This window comes from Coturnix japonica, chromosome 8, assembly GCF_054131305.1.
Source record: "Coturnix japonica strain WE chromosome 8, WE-NBRP24, whole genome shotgun sequence".
In the NCBI taxonomy this organism is placed as follows: domain Eukaryota; kingdom Metazoa; phylum Chordata; class Aves; order Galliformes; family Phasianidae; genus Coturnix; species Coturnix japonica.
In genome coordinates, this window is record NC_140670.1 from 8,223,337 (window position 1) to 8,249,911 (window position 26,575).

The window sequence follows — 26,575 nt, forward strand, 5'->3', positions numbered from 1 at the left end:
GCAAGGCTGGCCTAGTCTGGCAGCACTGACTGTACCTCACTGTGTCCTAACTGAATCTGTGTGAGCTCTTAGCAGTGATAGTAGTACTTGTTCCAAACTAAGTTTCCACTTTACTCCAATGTGAGTGTACTCTGTCATTTTTAATCACACATAACCTTTAAGCTTTGCTACATAGCTTAAGAAAAGCTTAAACTAAAAGAGGGAGGAGGATTTATGGGTGGGAAAAGGTGGGAAGGAAGAATGACTGCAATTCTTAAAGGCAAGTGTATACACAGCCTGGACTGTCTTTTTAAAAAAAAAAAAAAACAACACATCTTTAAATATAGTTCTTATACATAAGTAAAGAGATGCAACTTAAACAAAGGATGTGAAGCCAGAAAACTAAATAACTGAAGCTCTGAGGGATAGTTGTAGCTTGCTGTTTTAAAAGCTTTCAGCTGCTCTGGACAGAATTGAGAAGCTTCCACTCCAGGGAGGATGCCAGGCCCTCTGCCATCTATCTGGAACTGAGAAATGCAATGAGGTGGCAGAAGTCAGCAGGTTTGAAGCCTCATTTTGAGGTGAAAAATTGCACTGCGAAAGCTATGAAAATGCTGATCCACTAGCCAGCAAAGAACTCATCAGAGACATACAAATACAGCTTCGCACACTTTAATGTGTGTAACCCATTCAACAAAATAAATTATGCTACGCTGGCAGAGTGGTAAAAGGCCTTAAGAAAATTGAAAAAGCTTATAATAATGAAAGATTATTCCCTGTTTAATAGGAGGAATGTATATTGCAGTAAGTGTCATAGCTGTGTCAGCCTCGTGTGTGAAAAGAATGAGCAAAGTAAAACAAAGAGGGTGGGCAGAAGTGGTAGCAGGATGCAGCCACCAGCGTGTTCACCAGAGTAAGCACTACACCTAAACACACATCTCCCTGCTACTACTGTTCACTGATGCCTTGTAACATGCTACTGTACAGATATGGAATTAGAAACAGGTTCGTTTCCAAAGGGTTAAAGAGCCACCCAAAGAGCAGTGCAGCACAGATGATTCTGAGGGCCACAACACTGAATCTAATGTATTGCTTAGGTGCTTGATTACAGTTATTTGATTCAAAATGCTTTAAAATCTCTGACAGGCTTCTTATTCATACTGTGCTTTACCATTATATGGCATCACCCAAAACGACGACTGGCATTTGCTGCAGACTGTGGGGACAGTTTTCATCATTCTTTACATGTACCAAGCAGGACCAGTCTATCTTCATCCTAGGGGATGGCGCCTGGTTCTGACTATGGTGCTCAAAGGGGCTTCCACTTTGCAGCCTTTATATCTGTAGCTTTATGGATTTAGTCTCATCTAATAAACTTATTCTTTATATGGAATACTGTGAGAACATAACCATCTTCTGTGAACAGACACACAATCCCTCTGCTTTCCCTCTTTGCCCTCCACAGGCTGAGCACCTATAGGCACTTGCTGCAAACGTTGTGACTATCTTTTACAGTTATATGACACGTTTACTCCCTGCAGTGCTGCAGTGTGCTTTCCCAGAGCCCTACAGCAAGCTCATACCAACACCACCTAATGCAGCATATTGCAAAGATGTGGTAGATGGTGAATTACTTCATGATCTTTTGTCCCTCTTCTCAACTACAGAGAGGCAGGTTGTTCCATTAAGAGTTAGGACAAGTCTGCCCAGTACCTTCAAAACTTTCCTCATGGTCTAACACATGGGAGATGCCTAAGTAAGGAAAGAAGTCCTTAATCACCCAATTACCTTCTGATAATGACTCAATTATCATTTAATTTTATTATTATTATTATTTTAGTTCTTCCTATCTAAAGTTAGTTTCAACAAAACAAATCTTGCTGTGACTACAGCAGACTCCCCACAGGACATAAAAGCTTTGAGAAGCACAGACACCGGTCCCTATCGCTTGTTACCACTGCTATTCATTTTCTCCCATTAGTAATCTGAAACTGAAAAGTATATTCAGCTGTGAGTCCTACAGGTCTTCACTTACCACAGTGACTTCTAGAGATGCACTCTCATCTGGTGGGTCAGACACCACTTCAATGTCTTCCAACTTTTCTGCCCTTGGCTAGCTGAAATCAAACAGGAACAGAGCTAGAGAGGACCTGCCTTAGAAGGTGAGTCTGAGGGGAGCAGAAAATATTCTGTTCCCAGCCCTACTGAAAAGCATCTTACTCTCCACAAATGAACAGTGAGTGTGCAAGAATTTACATTTGATTGATGTTTTACAGAGAGCTGTGTATCTTACTGACCGCAGGACTAGTGACCCTACATCACATCCCTAGCAAGTCAGTGCAGCTCTTCCTGCAGAATTTGCTACGCAGGAATAAGGAGGGTTCAGTCTCAGCTCCAGAGATTCCCTTCAGGCTCTTCTTTGTGATGCCAGTGGAAAATGCATCATCATCTAATGGACTTTTTTTTTTGTTGCATGAGATTTGTTAATCATCTAAAAAATAAACCCTGACACCCCACAATTGAAAATACACCTGTGAATCTGAATGGGGATCCATAAAACCCTGCAAGCAGGCTGCAAGTCCAACTGGGGACCTCAGACAGAAGCCTTGTGAAAGACCTTTGAAATGTGAAGAGCATGAGCTAATGTTTATAATGTGGTAGGGAATGGAATCTGATTGTATGCTCAGAATACCCATCTTATACTAATGACAAAGATGCAAATTTAATGATGTACTCCTAAGATGCTGCTAATTATGTTTTGCTTTTTAACCCTTTAGGGTATTTTGACTGCTAAGCACTAATATCAGGAATGCCATGTAGTCCTTATTCTACAGCCTTAACTTAAAACTAAAACAATTCCCATGGGAAATAAAGAATCACCTTTTTTCTTTTTCTATTTTAATGTTAAGGCCAAGAATTAAAAATCCTCCTTGTGAGCTGTCATCAACTGGCTGCTTATCTAAACTTCAGTGAAGCCAGAATGGGAGCTGGGAAGGGGCAGTTCGCTAGTGCAGCTACTCAGGCCTGTAGAATACAGAAGGATGGCACTCAGATCACTAATTATCTAATGGTGAAGGCTGCTTTCCTAAGGCTGAAAATCAGTGTTGGTATCTATAGGGAATCTCCTCTTTTCCAGTCTAGAATTTTTTTATGGTATGTTAAATGCTGTGGCACTGCTGGTACTGTATGTCCATAACTCACCCTCTGACTTTATGTTTTTCAGAAGATGATGAACTTTTCTGCCTTGAAATCCCTGAACAGGCCAATCCCTGGAGGTCACAGAACTTTGTTCTTCTGCTGTGTGCAGTCCTGGTAATGGAGACCGACTGGAGATCCTTTGTATATTGGGGTAAGGACTTGCTGTTCTAGAATACTCTTTCAGAAGACAAAAATAGATATCCCAGGTGGTACTGGGCTCCTTCTAAGGCCAAAGGACAGACTGTGGGGTTTCAGTGCAGCTTGAGAAAAGATTTGAGATGAATCAGCAATATAAGTAATGTTTTCACTGTAAGGTGTGTATGGAACACGCAGACGCTATAACTGGGTACATCTAGAACTGTAAAACAACCCAGCAGGATATTATAGTGACTGTGTCTACTTGCAAATCAAATAGTGAGGCTGAACAATTATAAGGGAGACATAACAACTTTGTTTTATGTTAACTGCTCTCTCTGAATCGCATCTTAATTTTCTCATTGGACATTTTTCAGTATTCATATACCTTAGCCTTACTTGTGTGTCTCATGTTCAAGTTTTCTTCATAGGCTTCTGCAGCCTCGATAAAATCTTCTCATATTTCTACCAAAAAAATCAAGATTTTCATGTAAGCAGCAGGGAGGGATTTAGTTTCCTTGTATGGATAGATATACAATAGTCTCACTACTCTGGCTGCTAATGCAAAGCAAATCTTGACACAGGTTATATTCTTTTACCTGAAGGCAAAGGCATATGCTAGCTGACAATGAGTTATCCTGTTGCAGTGCCTGCAGGATGGGGATTATTGCTGCTAACACTTTCATTCTGCATGCAGTACACAGAGCAAATTTCAGCTAGCAGATTTCAAACAAAGACAGGTGATAACATGTAAATTAATTAAGTGGCAATTCAGAACCCAAAGTGTGCTTGTAGGACAGCTCATTGATTTCAATAGGAATTTTGCCTGCAGGAGAAGTAGACTCATGCAAATACTGTTATGTCATTTTAATAGACCAGAAATCTAAGGGGATTCAGGAGTGGAAAGCAGCCACCTTATGGTATCTCTGCATAGTATGTGCCTTGGACTCCCAATAAGATCAAATAAATGCTGGCTTACCTGATGACAGATCTGGGTTTAAAAAAAAAATAAAAATAGGACAATATAGACAAAAACTGCAACTTAATCTGACAAGAAAATTTCTCTACCAAACTGCAATCCTTCTCAGTGCAGATGAACGGAAATATTTCACCATTTCCTGGAGTTCAGGTACCAAAATTAATTCTGTTTAGTACAGGAGATGGAAGACTTGGCCCTCAGAGCAGGATTACCAAGATCCCTTCAGACAGACTTGCTTGTTATGAAAACATGGGGAAAGCCCTACATTTTACAGATCAAACACTTGAAGGTATAAATTGCTCTGTGCCTGATGGATACCTTTAGATAAGTTGATGTAGAATTAGGCCAATATACTACAGAGCTGCTCCTCTCTTAATTTCTCTGATTCCACCATCATGCTTTCAGTGCTCAGAAGTTATGTCCAGATTCATCTCTTCTATAACGTAATCCTTTTTAATGTACTCGTGTATTTAGCACTTTCCTTTGCACGTCTTGAGACCTTATCTGATTAAAAGAGAAGGACAGCTACATCTTCAGAAAATGAAATTAGTGAGTTGCAGCTGAAGTATGGTCAATCTTTTATTACTCACAGAATGCCTTATTCCTGGCTCCCGGTGTGCTCTATGCAGGTAGGAAGCTGCAAACACTGGCTCTTGTTGTGATACAAGTACTCTAGATCTTACTTGCTTGCCGAAGTTCTCACTGTCTTAGAAAAACAAACAGAAGAATGCTGTTTCTAAGAAATAAGCTGAGTTTCCCCAGAAACAAAAGCTATGCAACTTTCTCTAAATGTCTAAATATGTATTTTTTCCTATACTTTTAAAAGGTATTTGCATGTGTGTGTAAATACACACATATGCATACAAAACAGGCCCCAAAATCAACAATTCTGTTTCGATCCTCCCGTGCTATGGATTTAATCAGAGGCATTTTCATATTTTTTGTCACTGCATTTTGTGTTGAGATCATTCCCTTCTCTTACGGTAAATTCTAAAGAGTAAAAAATTGCTTCCAAAAGCATCAAACTGCTGACATTAGCAATCTTCTAAATCAGCACTTTAAAGAAAGCATACACTGTGTGCTGAGTGCATTGACTTTTCAATGTCCTTTGTATTGCCTAAAGGCTTTAAGAAAAATCATAAATGCTGTACTTCTCATTGTGTCTTACCACAGCCTTCTAGAAAAGCACCATCTTTCTAACTAGTATTAATCTTAATATCTGTATTTGGGGACACAGCTGCTGAGAGGCCGCTAACAGGTAAGGGATTCTGTACAATGGCTGACAACCTCAGCAGTGAGAAAGCAGGAAAAACAATGTCTGTAGAAAACTTAAAGCATACTGAAAACCTTATGGATTTACTGCTGCTTAACTGCAACTTCTTTCCCCACATGTGTCTTGACTCATGTCCCTTAGGTAATAACGTGGTAATTAAATAGTAGAAACCACATGGAAAAGTGGCAGGTTTTTTGTTATCCTGTTGAACAGTAAGTGACAAGCAGCAACCTTCCCACATCCCTAACACACAGAAACACTAGAGGACTTTCCTGGTTAGGAATACCATAAATCTGAATATGCCATGCAAATACCAGCTCAGCAAATCTCACTGAATGATACCACAGCCAAATGCTTACAAGCAGCTCCAAAAAGCAAGGCAAACTTTCCAGGAATCTAGAAAGCTTCTTAAAAAAGCTGAGAGACCATTTGTAACTAAACAGTTTTATTGACTTTTTTGCAAAATAAAAAACACAAAGTAACCACCAAGATTAAAGGCCATAGGCAGCATTAACCAAATGAACCAGCCACTTGGTTACAGTAGCTGATAACTAGCACAGCTGGATTTTATTGCATATACCTCAGGTTCACTTATATATCCATTAGTTTGGCAAGATTACAATCATACAGTAGCTTTGGTTGTGTAAAACCTAGTAGTAATACTTAAAATGGCTAATGCTTCATGACAACAGATACTTATCTTTGCCTTGACACATCTTTTCTCATTCTTTCTTCTCTGTAATTTCCATCACCACTGACCAAGAATTAAGGAGACTGTGTTTGCAACTATCATTTATAGCCCTTCTTTATCACCGTATGGTGATGAATCTTTTATAGGGATTGGAATCCGTCACTTGCTTGCCTTATAAAAGTCTGTAAAGCAGCATCTCTTTCCCTGCTGGGCAGTTTCTACCACCCTGCGGTAGCATCTGCCTAGAATTATCCCAATTGGAACCTAAATAGGTAGAGGTGTATATGGCTTTCAGTCCAAAGCCTTTCCTGACCTACAGCATGGGGGCGTGACTGCACTGCCTTACCTGCAAATACAGAAAATAAAAACATAAACAGCTTTTCACATTGGTATGCTGAGATGTCAGCACAGGAAATATTAACAAACCTAATATACAATACCTAACTTAGTTACAGAATTGTGCCTGAGACACTGTGCAGGGTTGCACATTTGTGTTCTACAATCTATATATTTTACTTTTGGTCTTTTGAAAATGCTTCATTCTTATATAATCTAGTATAACAACGCAGCTTTAAAGCAATGGTTAATAAAAAGTCATAAACACACAGCAGATCTGAAAACACTGGAGGCTTTTTTCCTCCCCTTACGTAGCTTTTGAGGAATTCTTTCCTTTCTGCCTTCATTGTGCCCCCAGCTTTGTGAGAATATCTATTTCCAGAGGAAATACATGACCTACTTTAAAAAAAAAAAAAAAGCCCTAACATTTGGAGTTCTACCTGGGAAAAGACAATTTGGATTAAATGGAAGTGATAGTGTGTGAAGATCATTCTTCACTTACAAAAGGCTATAATACTAGGTAACTTAGTTGTTTTTGCAGCCCTTTCATTTGCTTGCACCGATGTAAAATGAAATTCAGCATGAGTAATGGCTGCATGGTTAAGATCACATCGAACAAGGTAACTGCTGTGCAGTACTTCAAATGCAAGCAGTATAACTGCTTTCTGTACTCAGATCCATACTTATAAAGATATAAATTAATAAGCCCTTCTAAATGGTTTTAGAAATATCCTCTTTGATCTAGACACTTAAAACTTCTGAATGCTTAAAATCACTAGATTTCACATGGCTCACACAGTCATAATTATTTGCACTTACAGGGCAAATATTAGAAATACATTTGCCTGCAGTTGAACAGGTAATTATATTGCCTATTATTCAGCTGAGCAAAGATCAAGCACTCCATATCTTGCAGTTATTGGATCTTACTCTAACTTTTTACTTTAGAAAGGAAAAATACCCATCTAATTATATTACCAAATGCACAGTACTTAGTTTAAAAAAATAACAAAACCAACATTTATACTAGGCAGCTCGACTTCTTTTTTTCCTAAGATAACTTTTTATGAGATACTTTAAAAGCTGTTTCTTATGACTGAGGATTGTCTATATCACTGTACTCGCATAGTAAAAATAGTTAAAATCTAATACAAAGCTGCTACATGGTTTTGTGGTCCGTAAAATAAACTATAATCCAGAATTTTATCTGAACAAAACACACTAGACAGTATAAAAATATTTCCCAATTGGAGATTTAAACATTAATGCTCTATTATTATTATTTTTTATATAAAAAGAAATGTAATAATGGTAGACGTTTATCTTCTCACTAGCCAAAAATATACATACGACATTGAGGAGCTGTTCCAGGCTCACTTTCAGTGGGCTTGTGCTTTTGACCCGAGCAGTAATAAATGCACAGATGTGGAACAAAGTTTCCTGAAAACCCGCATTGCATCTTCTTTCTAACAATAAGACTAACTTCTGAACCTGGCTATGAATTTCCAGTTATGTGTTTTGTTCAGGCAACTACAGCAGAGGAATTCCAGAAGCACCACTTCCGCCTTGAATGGTGTTTATTCAGTGCAAAATCTTCCTTTTCTCTTTCTTTCTTAACTCGTTGGTAGTGATCTTCTTCTTTTAAATACCACACGGGTGGCCAGCGATGCCTCTCAAAATATTCTTGATTATCTGATTAAAAAGAAACAAAGCCCAAACAAGCCAATAAGTTTCACAAATCCCAGAAATGCCTTGATTGTTTGCAGGAAGCTATGCAGCTAATCATTTATCCAGTCTCTGTGTTAGCTCACTAATCAGAAATTCCCCTAGTTTCCTCATATGCATTACTTACTCTCAGACCTCCAAAGAAGTGTAAAAATGCAAGACCTTTACAGAACTTATCTTTAATTGTGAAGCCTGTAAATAACTCTAGTCCTTTTAGCATCTCTGAAATAGGTAAAGAACATCATGTTTGCCTAAGAATGAGGCTAATGACTATGACCCTTCCTTATAGATTAGAAGAATATATAAATGCTATGTGTAATTGTGCAGAGGTTCAGTCTCACAGCTGAGCTATCTTTGTGTTGAATGGACTAGAAGGGGAGAAAGGACAGGCCTCATGAAAACTGAATTGTTTCCCATACCTGAAGATTTAGCTTTGATCTCCTTGCGGAATTTGGAGCAAACACTGTTGTAATTGGTGCAGATGTAGTGCAAACACCAAGCTGCCAGCTGGTTAGCGTTGTGAAACTGTAAAGAAAAACAAGAAGCTTATTCAGTTTCCTGAGGTTATCATTCATTCTGCATTTCCAACTAAGAACCAAACCTAGCATGATTCCCCAGCGAGCTGTATCTTGCAGCATTCTCACAAGCATACAGAGAAGCTTTTGAGGCTGAATTCCTCTCTGAATGTTCTAGCCCTTGTCATACTTTTCTGCTGGAGCAAATGGTGGCCCCAAAAGGCTTATAAATAGGTGTTTAGCATGCACAGCATCTCACAAGCTGGATTTGGTTCCCCTGAACCTGAGGCTTGCTGGACCTGACTTTTCCATTATGTCTGTACCAATGAGTTATTATAAAGCCTGCTCTGAAGTAATTTTCTGTAAACATAGCTTCATTGACAGAATTCAAGCATTAATGTAAGCTCAATACAATACCTAGTAAAAGCTTCCTACAGTCATTAGGAAGAAACAGCTACAATGTAAATCAAGCTTCATTGCATGTGTTTCAGTTTTGGCATTGTCTACTATGATTTCAGGTTATAACACACTGCAGTTGCATGGACACGGCAGTGAGGACATCCCAACAGTAGTGAAACTTCATATTTCTGTCTTCAAGCAAGGAAAAAAACCCCACACCCTTCATAAAATTAAGTGAAATATGCTGCCTTTTCTTGAAAAGGATTCAGTCTTGGTTTTGTATCAGTATTAAAAGGCATTGCCAGAGAGGCATTTGAAAGCAGCTGTAGAAATTCTGCATGGTGGCCAGCTTCTGCTGTATTTCAGTGCATCTTAAGTTCCAGACTTCAAGACAAGCTGGAGACAAACTCATCATTAGTGTGAAATTAAGAACAATTAAATTTTTCTTTTTAGCTTATACTACCATATCTGGAAAACAGAGGTGTGCGATTTATTTACAATAGAATATAGAAAAGACTCAATTTTATGGTCAGTTTCTCTTAGAACTAAGAACTTTGAGTTTAAGAGCTAAAACAAGTGCTACAGTTGGCAAGAATATATTTAAAGAACAGTGTGCACTAACCTGAGCCAATTCCAAACAGGACAGTACATCTCCATCTATTGCAATGCCACTCATGGCAGCTTTGGTCAACTCTTGTACTGCATGCTGTTCTGTTACAGGAGAAAACTCATTACTTACATGGGAAACAGTCATATCTCAAGGTTAGATCATCCACCAGTAACAAAGATCCAAGAAGCCATGTTCTTCCTCCTTCCAGCGTTAACTCTACCACTGTGTAAGTGTATTGTGTAATATAATGTAAGCATATTCACTTAAGTAGCCTGAGCAACTTCAAATCTGGGCAAAGTCAAATTCTGGCCTTCACGGTTATGGCTGGAGATTCTGCATCACTGGTACAAACTCTCTTGCTATAGTGAAGGACAGTCCATTCCAGTATTTGCCTCTCTGCCTCAACTGAAATAAATCATTTATGTTTTCACATACAATTGTTATCTCTTTCTAACAGAAAATGAGCCTGCAACTATTAATCACTCATAGAAGTACAAAATTCAGCAGCCACCTGTCTCCTTCTGGCAGAATGGGTAGGTGCAAACTTCAATATTAATTAGAAAAATACATCAGCTGTCTTTTTTGGGTAGCACAAAAACAATAGCCAAGATTTTGGTAACAGCACACTGGCACAGATATATTAACAAGTCTCCTGACAGCACTAATAAAGAAAAATTCACTTCAGACCATCTCAGATTAGTTGTTCTGCAGATCTAAAGGTGGGCTCACCTTCAAAAGTTCCTTCAAGAGATTCTCCTTAACCCTTTCCTAAAAGCATAAATGTTTTAGAGGCTGCAGTGTTTGCTGGCACACGTGAATTGATTTGGCCCTTCTGGGTTAAGCTGCTAGAAAAAGCCTTTGGGCTCAAAATTATATCAACAAGAATGAAATAGAACTAAATATTCTTAATAGTAAATGTATGCTTGTGCTTCAACTACTTAAAGTATTATCAGGCAATAAAGACTTGGTCTGTCACAACCAATGAAAATAAGATATGCATTCCTGATGAACAACTGCAGGAGAGTTAGGATTTGGTACGTGGTTAGAATTAGCAGAATTTTTTCTACCCTATTAATACATGTAACCTTTGCTTCAAGCATGTCTGACAGTTCTGGTCTTGATCGTGTCTTCATAATAATGTCAAGTTACACACAAAGAAAAATAGATCCTGGAGGCCGGGTGTATATGAATGGACTTAATTTAAAAAACAGAATAGTAATCTACTCTGTCATTTTTCTCTAAATATATGGTAGATGAGTTTCTTGACAAAATGAAGGCTGAATACCCATGTATATACCAAAATATCAACTACCACCTGCGCAGTGAAAAGACATACAGTATTTCTAAAAAGCTCTGGAATATCTTAATGATTTTTGAATTGGTTCAGTTACCCTCTTTGAACAGAAATGTATAATGGAGCACTTCATTACACAACAAAAAGTTCAGGGTCCATCGTGTCACCAGGTAAATTATTAACTATAGAACGGACAGTATAAACCACAGACATTGCATCAAGGCTGAAGAGAAGGCTAAATCTTCCCATTTTTAAAGCACAAAACGCTTCAACAAGCTGCTTTTGCAAAAAACTAAAAAAGCAAGAGGAAGACAAATATGTTTTCATAACAGAAAACATGAAGTTGTACTATAATTTTCCTTTCATGGAAAAAGAATATTTTCTGCAATGTGAAAAAAATCCCGTGACTTCCAAAATCATTAAGACATACTTAAGCTGTTGCAGAAGACACTGCACTGGACATGGTCACAAGTTCTTACCTGCTAGAGCAACGAGGTGAGGAAGGCAAAACCTGTTTGCCAATGCAATTAACTCAAGTATGTCCAGTTCTTGAGTGGAGGATAATTGCTTGGTGTACAAGTAATCTAAAACAGCTTGCATGGAAGCCTTGTTTATGTTGGGTAGAACTACCTGGAAAAGACATTAAGAAATAAACACAAATTGCAGTAATTGAGGATTTTTCATATACGGCTCATATATAACTTCTGTCACTTTGCTGGACTATCCCTTTTTCTCCAATCATCTTAGAAATATAAGGAAAATATTTTTCAAAAATGGAATTTGCCATTGAAGTTCAATAAGCTGCCAATGGGCAAGTTTACCTCTGGAGTCAGACCTTTTGTCAGTTTAAATACAGACAATTCTACCAATTTACTAGAATTGGCTCCACATCAAACAGTAAATCTGTGCAATGCTTTCTAGCCTGCAAATGGACAGCTTTGTTAGAAACATAACATCTACTGAGCACTTCCCATGCCAAACCTTTTTCAGTAGATTTCTTAAGGAATGCAATCTATCTGCTACTGGCAAAGGATATTCTGGGGAGTCTGAGAATAACAGAAACCAAAGGATAAGAAAACAGCAATCAACCAACCAACAAAAAAAGGCACAAACCCCAAACAAGAAAAATACAAACAAGCCACACATACACACACCAGCAACAAAAAAAAATCCAAACCTCCCCAGTTTGCTTCAAAATAATAACAAAGTTATCCAAATAAATGATAAGGCTGAGAACTGAAGAAACGAGGCGAAGAAAATGCAACTCTTTTCTGCTACGCATATAAATCAGCATAACTACTGTGCAATGAAACTCCCTAAACTGAGACAAAAGCTATTTAATTTTTCACCAGCACAACCCTAAATCCTTGTCCCCATGGGACTGCCTTAAAAGAAGAGGAAAGAGAATTAGCAGATTTCACTGTAACCTATCATTGCAGCTTCTCAACTGCAGTTTCCATACATAGTCTTCCTCCTGCAGTAAAACTGATTCTTGATGGTCTAGGGGTTGAGGCAGTCAACACCCAAACTAGCTGATCTTTTCAATTAGCAGTTTGTAATTTACATCTGCACAACTCAATGGATGCTGGCACTGAAGAATGCAGTGTGGTATTCTGAAAAGCTTTTAGTAAAAAAATAGAATGGCAGAGTGGAATATAATAATAAAAATATGACGAGGCATTAAACGTAACTTAATCTGACTGCTTGAAAGCAGTCAGTACAGTCCTGCTAGAACTGAATTAATCATTCTCACATAACAAGTGGTTAACTCTGGGGGCTTGGAAATTTTTCAGTCAGCTGGATGGGTGGGATTCATGCTCAGATTTGTTAGAGCTAAAGCATACTCTTATGCATATCAGATGCTCTGGGAAACATTCAGTTCTCCAAGAGCTAATTGTAAGACTCATTCATTATTAACACACTTTGTTAATGCAGAGAGCAGTAAATTCAGTGAGTGAATTTATAGAATGTTGTGCCTCAAGTGCAGAAGAAGTAATAAGTAAAAAGCAGGATATTTTGTTTTTGTAAACCAGTTGGAGAAGAAGATTAAATTCATACCTACATATACTTAAAATCTTCATTACTGAGTGCTTTAAACTCTACCAAGTGGAAGCTAAATATTTTAAATTGGAAAGATGAGCTAAGAATTAAGTTTATCATTAAAAATAGGTGGTAGAAAATAAATGTGTATTCTTCTTTGCCAAATGTTGCTTCCTACAATCAAACTATGTTGCTTTGTTTTCTTTTTAAATGAACTACTTGTTTAGCATGCCTCCAGGCAAGGAATTGTTTACAGCTCTATTAGAAAAAGCAAGAAAAATCTCAGTAGAACACAACCTTCCAGAATATAAACTAAAAAATACCTGAACTCTTCATAACTTTCATGACAGAATGGACCAAGAAAACTAAAACAAGAACCAACAAAACCCCAAATCAACTTCTAGCTACAGTAAAACACATGGCAAAAAAAAATGTTAGAGTGTTAAAAACTCAAAAAACAGACCATAAATACATCTGAAAATATACAATTTCTAGTAAAAAAAAATCTCAATTCAAAGCTTTGAGATCTTTATAGCTGTTTTACTCAAGAGAATAAGACAACATAGAAGAGAATCAGACTTGAGCTTTCTTCCAAAGTACTGTGAAGCCAGCTCTCCTTTCTAGTTTAATACTATGTATTTTTAAACACTTTTTCCTTTAATATCAATGTCTCCTGCCCCAAGTATTCTTTGAAATGTTTCTAGTTGAATAAATACATATTCACACATCTTTAACATTTATTTCAAAGAAATTAGACACTCATATTTAATGTTTGCAACATTAAGTATTTTAAATAGGATTTTAGGTTTTAAGCACATGCTCCAGCATTTCGAGGAAGTCTCGTGCCTTGTAGAAAACATGTCATTACATTGTAATGTAATGCCTTAAAAAGAAAAGCATCCCTTATCTTCATGGGAAAAATAATCATTCCAGGGATTACTGTGACCATTCAAGTAGCTACAGAATGATTCTTCCATGTCCCAATATCCATCGAGCACTGTTAAAAAGCAAATACCTCACTGTTCAAGCTTTCAATAAACGATCCTCCAAACATTGCAGACATCCATTCACAGCTACAGATCAGCAGTGGCTTGTGGGCATTTATGGTTCCATCATCCAATTTAAATGTCACATCTGCCACAGGAACAAAGAAACAGGAGTGCTGCAAGTCTGTGTTTAAAGTGAAAGTGCCTCAAGAACACATGTATCTATTACACATTGTTAACCAAGGACTTCTCTCCATTCTCCAAGACAACCCTAGGGTTTTACACAGTTAAGTAAAAATAAAACCTGAAAGTCTCTCTTAAAAGGGAGATACTGGGTGTTCAACACTTGGGAAAATTCAGCCACTTATTTAAAAGCTTCTGTATAGATCTCAAGAAGTTAAACTGTAGAATCCCAAGCTGACAAAGCTGGCCATGAGTAACACTAACTTCGTTCTCATCTCTCCTCTCAAAACAATGTAAGCTTTTGAAGTCTGTGAAGAGATGGTAACATGAGTAAGAGAATTAATACTTTGCCTGTTAAAGTGTGTATTTACTCACCAGAGAATGTCCCTTTGCAAAGGCACTCTTTTATCCGATTAGCTTTTCTGACATGAAATGCTTTAGTAATCTCTTGATTCATGAAGGCTTCTTTATTCATAATATTCTCCACCATCATCCGCAAATCAAATACTTCCAAGATCTCAGCAATCTGAGCCAGTCTTGTGAGATCTTTTTCATTTTCATCCAGTTGCCCCGTGTATAAAAACTGCAGAACAGTTTTAAAAGGTCCAGCCTGCACAGAGGAATCCATTTTTACCACAGTTACAGGGCACATCCTATTTGAGACAGGATTCACTTGCATTTCCTTATGCATGCTTACAAACCCCTTACCCCAGGATGACAGAGATCTTGCTGCAGAAATTGCTTCACCAGGTTCGGGTTTGAGCATGTTCAAAGAATCAGTACTTTCTGGTGCAGAAATTTTAACATCAGCAGATTTCAAGGATATCTCATCACTGTCGTAATTTGTCTCAAGGTGACTTGTCAGAACATCTTTACATGTATTTTCTTTATTGCACAGTGTTTCATCCAAGTCTGAACTTTCCTCACATTCCATTAAGAAAAGGTCATAAAACTTTGATGAGGAGGTAGCTAGGTAAATTTTGTGAGCAAAGATAAAGTCTTGCTCCTGGAGAACAAACATCACATCTGCACACAAAGGGCTGTCCAGTAAATAGCCAGCTTCGTTCACGCTCGGTACAGGACATTCAGGAATTTTGATAACTGGAGGGGGGGCTTTTGGAGGTAGGAATGGAGCCTGAAGCAAAGGTTTTTGGACCTTCTTCAAATGAGATTTCCAGAACTGCAGATGTCTTCTGGAGATCAGGGCAGCTCTAATTGCATTGTCAAACACGTCTTTAATTCCAAATTGGTCAAATACACTGGTTTCATAATACGGTATCCCAAGCTCCTTGGCAACCTCTCTGCCTTTTTCTGGTGGCAAAATGTCTCCTCTTTTGATCGGCCTAGGGTTAAACAAAAACAGACCTCCTCACACTATGATCAGTACAAAGTTACTCCAGAAAGCGCAGATTTGTGCAAAATGTCACACCAACTGTGAGACAAATATAATCCAAACAAATACACAGTATACAAATAAATGCACAAAACCCTTTGGAAATTGCAATCACTATTCCGGAGAGTTTTAGAATAACACATGTAATTCCACTCATTTTTGGTGATGTCTTTACAAGTAACGATACTACTAAAAATATATACAAAATCATTTTCACAAAAATGGAGCAAGACCTCTATTAATGAGGAATTTATAGCAGGAAGAGCTGAAAGGATGCTTGAGAATTCTCACTGTTTAAATAAAAGCCTCCCCAAATCCTCTTCTACTCAGCTATCCAACCAAAATCTTTCTTTGTATTCATCCTCCAGGCCCAATGGGAAACTCTCAGACAGAGAATATGACAGAGAAATGTCTCAAATACAGCTAAATACAAAAAGAGAAATATTTCTTAGGTTTATGCTTTTTTAAGAAAATAATAGTGGCCTATGACAAAATTGTAACAGAATAAACACACCAAGAGATAGGCCCTGTTTTGGCTGCAGAAGCATTCTGTAGGATCTCATGAATTTCCAGAGCAGCTCTAGTACATGATAAAGGTAAGCAAATTAGAAAAAAATCCAGTTTCCCAACAAAAAAAATCCAGAAGATATGACCTCAGCGCTGCATCCCATATTGGGCAGACACAGCCTGGCACAGACGTAACGTGTTCCAGACAACCGTTCATTGTTGTTGCCAGCTAATAATCAGTTCAGGTGGCACAGTCTGTGCTAGACATGCAAAGTCCTAATTCAAACTTCATTAACAGTGAAATCATAAAGGAAGATTAGAATAACTTTGAATAATTTGACAAATATCTCCTTTTGAAGAGTCCACAAGAAAACCCAACTCACCCGCACAAAAAGGAAATCTTTTTAAATAAGCAAACATAAAAAAACCTTATTGCAGGACAAGAATTTGAACGTAAGATGAAGTTGTATAAGAGCCCATGTAATATTACTTCAGCCCTTTTATGCAACAGGTTACAATAAATGCTTTATTTTCACAGTTAGTTTTCATGGATCTGGTATCGTTCAGATTCTTATAAAGTGGGGAAAATAGAAGCAAGATGTGAATGTTGTTGTTTTTCTTTTGAATGTGGGAAAAAACAAAGCTGCTCTACAGGAACTCCTAACTCTCACCATCTCCACTTTAACTCAGACCACTCATTTTCTGGAATGATCCAGGATTACATTTAGAAAAAAAACCTATTGAAAATTAAGGTACATTAATAAATGTATCTGCTTAAAACAATACCTGACAGGGAAGACAGAGTAAGACATGACACATATTTGGGTGGAGAAAGATATATTAAAACCCCCAGTAATCATTATTATCTACGTTTATAGTAGTGTCCAGGCACTCATGTAAGTTTGGATGTCCAATGAGCAAAAATATTGTTGGAAAAATACAATAACAGTATGAGCTGAAACAACAGAATTACGAAGAAGCAAGCACATATATTATAATTTTACAAAAAAAAAAGGGGGGGTGGGTGGGGAGGAAGAATGTCATGTTTGTTTTTCTCTTTGGAAGTTAATATATTTGATTTACATTTTGAATTCCTATTCTTGATTAAACATTACCTTGCCAAGGGCCGTCTGGCTCTGTTAACAGCCTCAAGATCTGCATAGCGGAGATCTAGTTGGCAGCCCACCAGAATGACAGGTGTGCGAGGACAGAAGTGCTTGATTTCTTGATACCACATCGTTTTCACATGATTCAGGGAATTAGGATTAGCAATTGAAAAGCACAGAACAACTACATCAGACCTAGAAAGGGAACATGAAGATACCAATTAAAACCCAACAAGCACACTTCCCATTTCAACTTCACACCTATTTTCACTCTTGCTTGAAGCTATTCCACTCTATGCTTTGAAAAACACACGAGCACCCAATAAGAGAAAACACGCTGTTCATGCAAAGGTTTTATAGATGCTATGCATTTAATCACAAAAGCATGGGAGCACAAAGCCACATACTTAGGAAGCACTGCCCCTCTATGCAAGAGATGATCTCTGCACGTATAAACAGAACACTAAGAAGAGAGGTAGAACTTGCCATTTTCTACATTTACACTGCAGTTGTCCATAGACTGTCATTGTTTGCAACTGCTGACTGGATACCTGAATGCAATTCAAAGATCACCAGAGCTCAGGAATTAGAAAGGGGTTACACAGAACTTCAGAAAAGCCACACCAACAGACAGACCACTTGTGAACCTGTCACAGAGGAATACCTTTACTGCATTCTTTTAGATAATGAGGCTGTATCCTCTGTAATGCAATTTGTACAGTAGTTCTTCCAACATCTTTAATAAACTATCTGTGAATATGAATTAATTATGACAGGATTTACAGCTATGTTTACTTCTACAAAATAAGCAGAAATTGGCAATATAAAAATAAGGGCAATACAGCACAGAACAAGACAGTACCATAAAATAGTGCAAGCACAAAAATGTTTGAGAGTTTTTACAAGTTTTAAGACAAGACAAAATATTTTAGTAAGTAAAACCACTTTCTAAAGCACAAATATGAGGATTAAAGTTGGGAGTTCAGCCACCAAACCACTTCCAGACCTAACACCCTAATGGTGAGAAATGCCTGAGTACTTGTCTCAGAGCATTCCTATCCTGGGGCAATTCCTTTATTTATAAACTAGGATGGGATTTACAAGGCAGTTTTCACACTCCTGGGTCTCTCATGAAAGAAAAAAAAAGAGCAACAAATCTAAAATAAAAAAAGTAATGTTGAATTGAAGCTCTAAGAAAAGATTGAGAGAAAAGGGACATCTGGGGTTGTAGAAGGAACTTATTAATACAGAGCTGACAGCAGAATAACCTCAGCAATAGTATGTCTACCTCACTCCTATTACTCTTTAATTTAGCACAATATGTTGTGTCTGTAGTTAGCATAACAGATACAGAAGGAACCATGAATCTTAGCATTTGCCTTCTAAATAATGAAATACCTCTTCAGTACTGCTGCTTTCTACATTACACTGAGGGCACAGACATACCCAGCGGGACTGCTTCTAAAGATAGCTGCAATAATACAGGTACTGCTGCGAGCATAACTTTCATGCAGGAGAAATGCACCAGCTCCAGATTTGTACCTTACATAAACAACAACACATCTGTCATATTTAGAGACAAGGCTTTTCAAACTGGAATATCATCTGCTAAATGGTGAGAGGTACGTAGCAAAAGCATGAGTCTTCTATGTAACTGAAGCAAATACCAGTCAAATTTAAACTTGCTCTATTCAAGGTCACATAAGACTAAAATCTAGACTCCAGGAGAAATTTGCTTAGATTCCAGGAAGAAGGAATATATAGTGTATAGCTACAGTGAAAAATTTGTTAGACATATTCTGATCTGCTCAATTGCTTAATTTAAGATGATCAGAATTGCCAGAGCCAGAAGCATTGGCTGTCAGGCCAGCTCTAACTATAACTGAACAGTCTGTCTCGTGATTTTCAGAAACTGATACCTAAGCCAAGTAATTGCAGCCATGAGAACTCAACCCTCCTGACTCTACAAATCACAGGATACACATCTCTGCAAAACAGAAGAGAACTCTGCAGGAGCTCCTAGGCAGGAGATGACAACAGCTGCCCCCAGTGCTTGGACTGCCCAGTGCTGGGGTGGCCACAGAGCTGGGCTCCTGAGACAAGCCAGTGTTGATCTGTTTTCTTGGCCAGGACAGCCTCAGACCACTCAGCAGATCAGACCCAGTGCAGACCTGTGGCTGGGAAAATAATTCTTACAGCAAAACATTCATATCTGGTGCGTGCCCAGCTTACTCTAAACATAGCTATGGACAACTCATAGGAGACTTGTGTGGACGAAGAAAGCAGGTCATAATCATTCTGGGAAGCACACATCTACAAATGTAAGTATTACTTCAGTGCATTCAGTGGTACACAATGGAACGTGAATAAGAAGACAAGACAGTTTTAAATTAGCATCCTCATGGTTCAGTAGCAGTTAAGCTACAGGTAACTACCGCATCCATCTGAAGTTTCTCAGCAATTGCTACTATCAGAAACTCCCAAGGTGGGGGAGAAAAGGCAGTATACCAGCCATGAAACAAGACTTTATGAAAGAGCTGCTAGGAGCAGAAGACAAAATACTGTTTTCTACATAAGGCTAATTTCTGTAACAGAGTATTCAACTGGTTTAGAACTGCAATTTCTGAAGACTCATCTGCTTACATGCTATGCATGTTCCTGACCTATGTAAGGAGGTGCACTGCAGATATACCTGCACATTGCACTACATAGTTTCATCTTAACTGATACTTTTATTTTAGATAAAATTTCATAGAAAGAGCTATATTAAATGGCATCTCATAAATTCTGTGAGAAGGGTGCTTAAAAGTTTATCATTTTGTAGACTGAAACTAGAGTTATAAACTAGGGTGATGGCTGCAGATACTCAATGTAGATTTATGGCTCATTAAAGAAACAGGATGCTGTCTGAAATGTACATGCCACATTACCTATGAAGAAGTTCCCTCTAGTTTATAATTTACAAGATCCTGGGAAGAACTGCTGCATGCAAGACCTGCTGGTTACATTTATGGGGTATCATTTGTCATACAGTCATGGAATAATACTGTCTGGTTTGGAAAGGGGAAGAAATAAAGCAGAGGGATATAGTATGTGAAGAGGAGACGCAGCTGATCTGGAAATAAATGCAAGGAGTAGGAAAGAAGGCATGAAAAAGGTTGAACTGTATTGCTATGTTATCTTTTTGTCTTTCTAGAAGACAAGTTAGAAGTACACATTTATCTTAGAGATCTTAATTGAGACTCAAGAGCCAAATCTGACAGAATCACTTTAAGGATACACAAATTATATTTTGTTTGACAAGAAGGCTGTTACACCTATTTATTCAAATGAAACTTCAAGAACAGACTAGATTTTCTAGATATCAGCATTCTTTGAGAAGAAACAAGTTCAAGATAAAGGAGTCTATTCTTAAAATTTTAAAGAGCAACCTACATTTGCAGAGGTTCATTCAAACTGCTGGCCTCTTTTCACTTAACCTTAGCAGCTAATCTTTACAGGGTCATTTATCAAGAAAATGTTATTTTGCTTTTGCTCTTTCTGCCCTCATTTTTTTCCCCCTACATGTCCCATAATTTTCCCCATGCCACAGCTAAACATGTCTGATTTGAGACAGAATTGGACATTGCATAGACTTTCAGCCACATGAATGAAAAGATAGTGGGACAGTCTGAGTGCACACGTCAGCTTCTGCAAACACAGTTGATTCAGGCTGTAGAAGACTAAGAACTAAATCCAGAATCTCATTTATGGCACAACAAAATCCTGCTATATCTCCACGCCAATCCAGATATACTTTGAAGAGAGAGATTCACTCAATTATACAACATTTTGTCATACATGCATCTCAGAGAGCTGCAAATAAATAAATATTTCAGTAGAATTCAGTTTTTAGTAAATCAGTTGCAGCTATCACATGAAATGAGAAATTCACTAAGTGACTGATGAGCATAACAAAATGATCTGAAAAAACAGCACATACTCAAACCAGATGAGACAATAGGAAAGCTAATTCTTAGTACTATTCTTAGTACTCAGATGTCTCAGCAGTAATAGTGCCAAAAAGAATGGTGAAGTTGTTTGGAACAATGTAATGGGAAAAGCAATTTTATTTTTAAGTACTTCTTAGAAAGCCTGGGGATTTGGTTCACTGTACTGTTGGCTATAAGAAGGAAAATTACCCATAAGTCTGGTTCATCATTTGCATAAGAAAAATACCATCTTAGTGCCAAATAGAAATCTGGAAATGAAACAGGCTGTCTGCAAACTACCTTAATAGTATTCTGGGCCAAATTTTGCCAGTTTCAACTCAGTAACGTTCTCTCTGGAATATGGTATGTTTGTACTTTGGACATCCAAAATATATACTGAGCACATCCACAGGAGCGGAGATATTACTTCATTTCTAACAGAGGAATAAAAATTCCATGATAAATAGAATTATAGAGATTGTTAATTGGAGTCTGAAATTCTTTATTTGCAAAATCAGTGTTTATAAAAGTAAGACACAAAACCTGAACATTAAATCAAGGGAGAAGGCTTGGTAAAAAACCAAACAAACCAAACAACCAGCAACACCATAAAAAAGGGATTAATGAGGATTTAGCTAATAATTCTTTTGTCAACTGAATGCTGCCTTTGGATGGAAGATTAAATAAGGTAAACTCACAAAAAAATGAACAAAACAGACACAGATGGAACGATGAGATTTGCATGCTTATTTTGTTATTTTCTGTTATATTTTCTGTAAGTAGGCAGCTTGCTGATGACAACTACATGCTATTTGTCTATGGAGAACCAACAGCTTCCAACAAGAACCAACAAGGAAACTGCAGCAAAAAAAAGGCAAGAACAAAGGAACCCCTTCTTTACTCCCACACTATCTTCTTAAAAAAATACCAGGAACTACTGCTCTGTTAGAAAAAAATACCTGAAGGAGGTAAGAAGAGATTTTGCTGAAATATTATTTGAATCAATGAAATTTAGAAGAAACAAACAAACAAACAAACCCTAAAGGTAGGGAATGGATGTGAGTATAGGAAGTAAATAGAAAAATGAAGATTCAAAGCTAGATCCTGATATTCATTAAAATGATGGTTTTTTGTAAGCACGAATGAAAGGCAACAACAGAAAGCCTGGGACAAAGAGAATCAAAAAGTCTAGAGGAGAGGAGTGAACTACAGGGTCTGGTTTGCATCCAGTACAAGAGTAATTTCTGAAGTCATGGAAGACATGAAAATTGAACATTAACAGAACGGAAGACATGAAAAGTGAACATTAACAGAACGGAAGACAGACCTTTATTTCTCTAGAGAGAAAAAATACTCTTTGTGGTTTTCTTTGTGTGCTTTCTTTGGACTGTCACCAAAATCAGCATATCATTTATTACTTTAAAAAGAAAAAAAAAAAAAAGCACATGACAAAAAAAAATACCAACATAAAAAGCAGTAACAGTTGTCAAGAAGTTCAAACATGCAAGTAGATGTCAAGAAGTTATTGGTAAATGAAATTCATTTAAAATATTAATACCTGGTTGCGCAAGTGGTTTCCGTACTCTGATACACATATAAGGAAGTTCAGACTAAGAGCTTTAGAGTAGAACTCTACCTAGTAGATATTCACAAAGAAATAATTCACAGAGATCTACATTTCTGCAGAGACAGTTATCAGGTTCAGCACTCCTCAAAGATTCTGCTTTTGCATTGCAGTCCTTAGGATTGAACCCAAATACCCTTTTCCCATTCCCTCCCCCAGACAGTGATTTATGAGAACAAGGTAAATAAGGAAAGCTATGTAATACAGCAAATAATATTAGATACTTTTTCGCTCCAGTCAAGGAGTGACTTGAAAACTTTGAAATATTAGAGTTTTTTTCTCTACCCTAGAGCCGAATGTCAAACTGAGCCTCAGGTCCCACTAACAGTTCATTAGGTACACATCCTTTTAAGGAAAGAAGGACTCCTAACTGCAGTTCCAAACTCTCTACTCACAGTATGGAGTCATGGCGGCACGCAGAGAAGACAAGTAGCAGATTTGCACTGATTGTACTGCTTTAAGTACATAAAGCAAATACTTACAAGTTAATTGAGTGGAAAAGCCTGAAATGCTAGTGTACATAATGGAAAAAAAATAGTGCATATATACTCCATATCAAAATAAAATCACTTGAGAATGTGATCTATGAAACTACTTATTATAGCGTTTCCTGGGGGTAAAGAAAAAATATTTTGCATCAAATATCAAAAATTTTCTTTGCAGTACTTCAGAACTACTTGATAAAGAACCTGAACAGCCTAAACTTGATAAAGAACCTACTTGATAAAGAACCTGAACCTGTAAAGTACAGGACAGGATCAAAGCGTTGGTAACTGAAGAAGATTTGAAGACACAGCATGTCATTTTTTTGTGGCAGCAAACACTCCAGAAGTTTGCAGTTAAGGCAAAAAACAAAACTAAACAAAACAATTTCTGGAAACAAATGATTCTCCTGGTCAGCAGAGCAAAAACTCTTCTTAGAGCTACTGCTGCAAAGATGCATCTCCGCAGCCCTCTCCAGCCCTTGCCATTAAGACACGTGGAAATAGGATCATTATTCTAATATAAAAATGGAGATAGAAGAATTCCTTGAGAAAAGTGTGGGCTTTTTCAGAGCATTTCTGAAACCTTCCTCCTTTGTTCAAAGTAGAGGACCTGCTGGCTCACTCCCAACTTCAGCACAGACAGCAAGTAACAGATGATCTAACTGATCTGACTGAAGGCACAGTTACACACAGTGAAGACACCCAGTTCACTCTAATCTTGCCAAATTTCCTGAATGCAAATAACATTTGACGTCAAAGCTATCTGGGCTTTGTTGTTACTGAAGTGCTATCATTGCTGTTTTTTAAGGAAACCAAAAAGCAGCAGCAACAAAACCCAGAAAACAAAAGAACCCTTATACAGATTGGCAGAAATCTTCAACTGTCAGTGATAAACACCTTCTCTCAGGGACTCATTTCAGCAGTGATCAAAATACGTATTTCTATGGATTCAATTACATGGAAGTAACCTGTTAAGGAACCAGTAACCACAGATGAAAAAACAAATGCACGTGTACTTCTGTGTATATACAATATCCAGAAAGCTTACGAAATCCATTCAGAACAGAGGTAATACTACGAACATATTTTAAGAAGCTCTGTCAGTAGTTTCACAGAAAGGCTCATTCACATTTGTAAGTCACGACGAAAAAGGCGTTTGCTGCCCAATCTGTATGAACAGATTTTGTTTGGTCTACAGCTCATACTTAAGTTGCAAGTAAATAAATCATCCTGGCTGCATTAGCTGACAAACCACACTCGCAGTGTTGAGAATAAATATTTGATCAAGACTGAATTAACTCTTGATTTCACAAATGAGATCTGTGCTTGTGTTTGCACATACTATGGCCACATGTATCAAAAAACTCTGTGTTTGAATATGTTTACATGAGGGGAAGAAAAAGTGCAAGCCAATCTTTTTCCTGTTTTGCTTTTAGAACTAATTTGAACACAGTGACACAGTTGACATGTATTCAAAATGAGATTGGACTCAAGGATAGATAGCGAATCCTGACAAACTGAAAGATGTGTAAATAAAGATGTTTTCTTGTCTTTAAACATGCAGTTTTGTGCCTCCTAGGGACACTGGTAAATCACAGCAACCTCTCTTTCCCTCCCGTAATCTGCCAGGATCTGTTTCCCAAAGCTCCTGTAGGATTGTGATTACTATACTAAACACTGAGCAGTACAGCACAGACTGATCTCACTCCCCACACTTTCATTTTAAAGGATGACACTATAAATATTAACCATTCCACCCTTGATGGTACTGAAATATGCTTATTTCTTCCTCTCTCACACACACACTCCTTTTGCCAATCTTCTTTAATGTTTCTATCTGAAAAATGAAGAATTAAGAAGGATTTATCTTTGCCGCAAGTCCTCTTAACCATTTGCCCTGTCATTTATAGCATATCTATTTATGTAACTTTTTGCAAAACTGTATGGAACAATCTTTTCCAATGTGCAGCATGTGAATTAATGACCTGCTGGTTCTTGTTACACCACGTTTAGAACAATTAGAGGTCGTGGTTGAGTGCTCTGCTGAAATAAACCTTCCCTTGTACAAGGAGCACATGAATAAAATGGTTTTGTAGGGAAATGAGGGAATATCTCATTAAATAACCTCCCAGTCTGACACTGAGTACCTCTGGGTGTACCCTGAGCAGTTTAGCATTAACTGTTCGCTGCAACATTTGACTCAGCTATGAGCAGACTGTGGCTTAATGTATATTATTTAAGATGAATTCCTATACACAGGAATATTCAGTATTTTTATGGAATGGTTAAATGTTTAGAAATGCTAAAATAGCTAAAATGTTAAACAGATGATTTAAAATAAAACATTGGTATGTATACATATTTTTCAAGTCCTTGATCAGTGTTTACAACTGGGAAACATTAGAACTGAAATTATATTTAGAAGATAGCTTGTTTAGAGTTTCCAGTGATTTACTATATTACGAGACTTGCCAAAGGAAAACCACTAATGGCACAGTAAGTTTTCAGAACAGCCTTTTGAAGTTGACCAGGCATAACAAACCTGACTCTACATACACTCAGTTCTGCTACCACCACAAATGAATCCCTGTGTTCTTATGATTAATCCCACAAGATCTCCAGTTATGCATGTCTTCCTTGGTGTTTGCAGGATTAGACACTAAGTATGCTGTTTTTCCCCTCTCCCATCCTGTCAGCAAACAGTGGATCAGAGTTCAGAACATGCCTGATTTTGTTCTCTTAATCTCTGGTAATCTTCTCAGTGGCACAGTATCTGTTGCAGAATATCAGGGGGCCACACCAAAGAGGAACAGTCAGAGGAATCATTAAGTTACACCCATATTTATCAAAGTAGGCTCCATACGCTGCCAAATGTTACAACAGTATCTACTCATATACTGGAGCAGCACTGAGTATAAAATCAGTGCTAACCTTAAAGTCACACACAGATGCTGCTGACAAATGGTACAGGTTCTATAGCCATATCTTGCTGTGAAAATTTAAGCACTGAATTCAACTACAGAACCCTTCTGCAGTGATTCTGAGGGATGAAGATAAGACCATCATCTCCCAGAGGTGCTCGTTTCATCATGTAGTGAAGGAAAAGTAAGAATGTTTTGTCAAAATGTAATCCAAAGATAGGACAG

The 26,575-nt window shown here is 37.6% G+C and overlaps 1 protein-coding gene across 5 annotated transcripts in view; it reads right to left on the reverse strand.

The window, feature by feature from the left end:
• Positions 1-5,992: 5,992 nt before the first annotated feature.
• The window catches only part of RHOBTB1 (Rho related BTB domain containing 1), a 46,131-nt gene continuing 25,548 nt past the window's right edge, over positions 5,993-26,575 (reverse strand). For all 5 annotated transcript variants that reach the window (XM_085553994.1, XM_085553995.1, XM_085553996.1 and 2 more), the window contains 7 exons: positions 17,359-17,544; positions 14,719-15,686; positions 14,190-14,308; positions 11,614-11,764; positions 9,853-9,941; positions 8,736-8,841; positions 5,993-8,283 (listed from right to left, as the gene is read on the reverse strand). In XM_085553994.1, the coding sequence (XP_085410120.1) occupies positions 8,114-8,283; positions 8,736-8,841; positions 9,853-9,941; positions 11,614-11,764; positions 14,190-14,308; positions 14,719-15,686; positions 17,359-17,544 (1,789 nt within the window). In that variant the 3' untranslated portion in view covers positions 5,993-8,113. The remainder of the gene's footprint in view (positions 8,284-8,735; positions 8,842-9,852; positions 9,942-11,613; positions 11,765-14,189; positions 14,309-14,718; positions 15,687-17,358; positions 17,545-26,575) is intronic.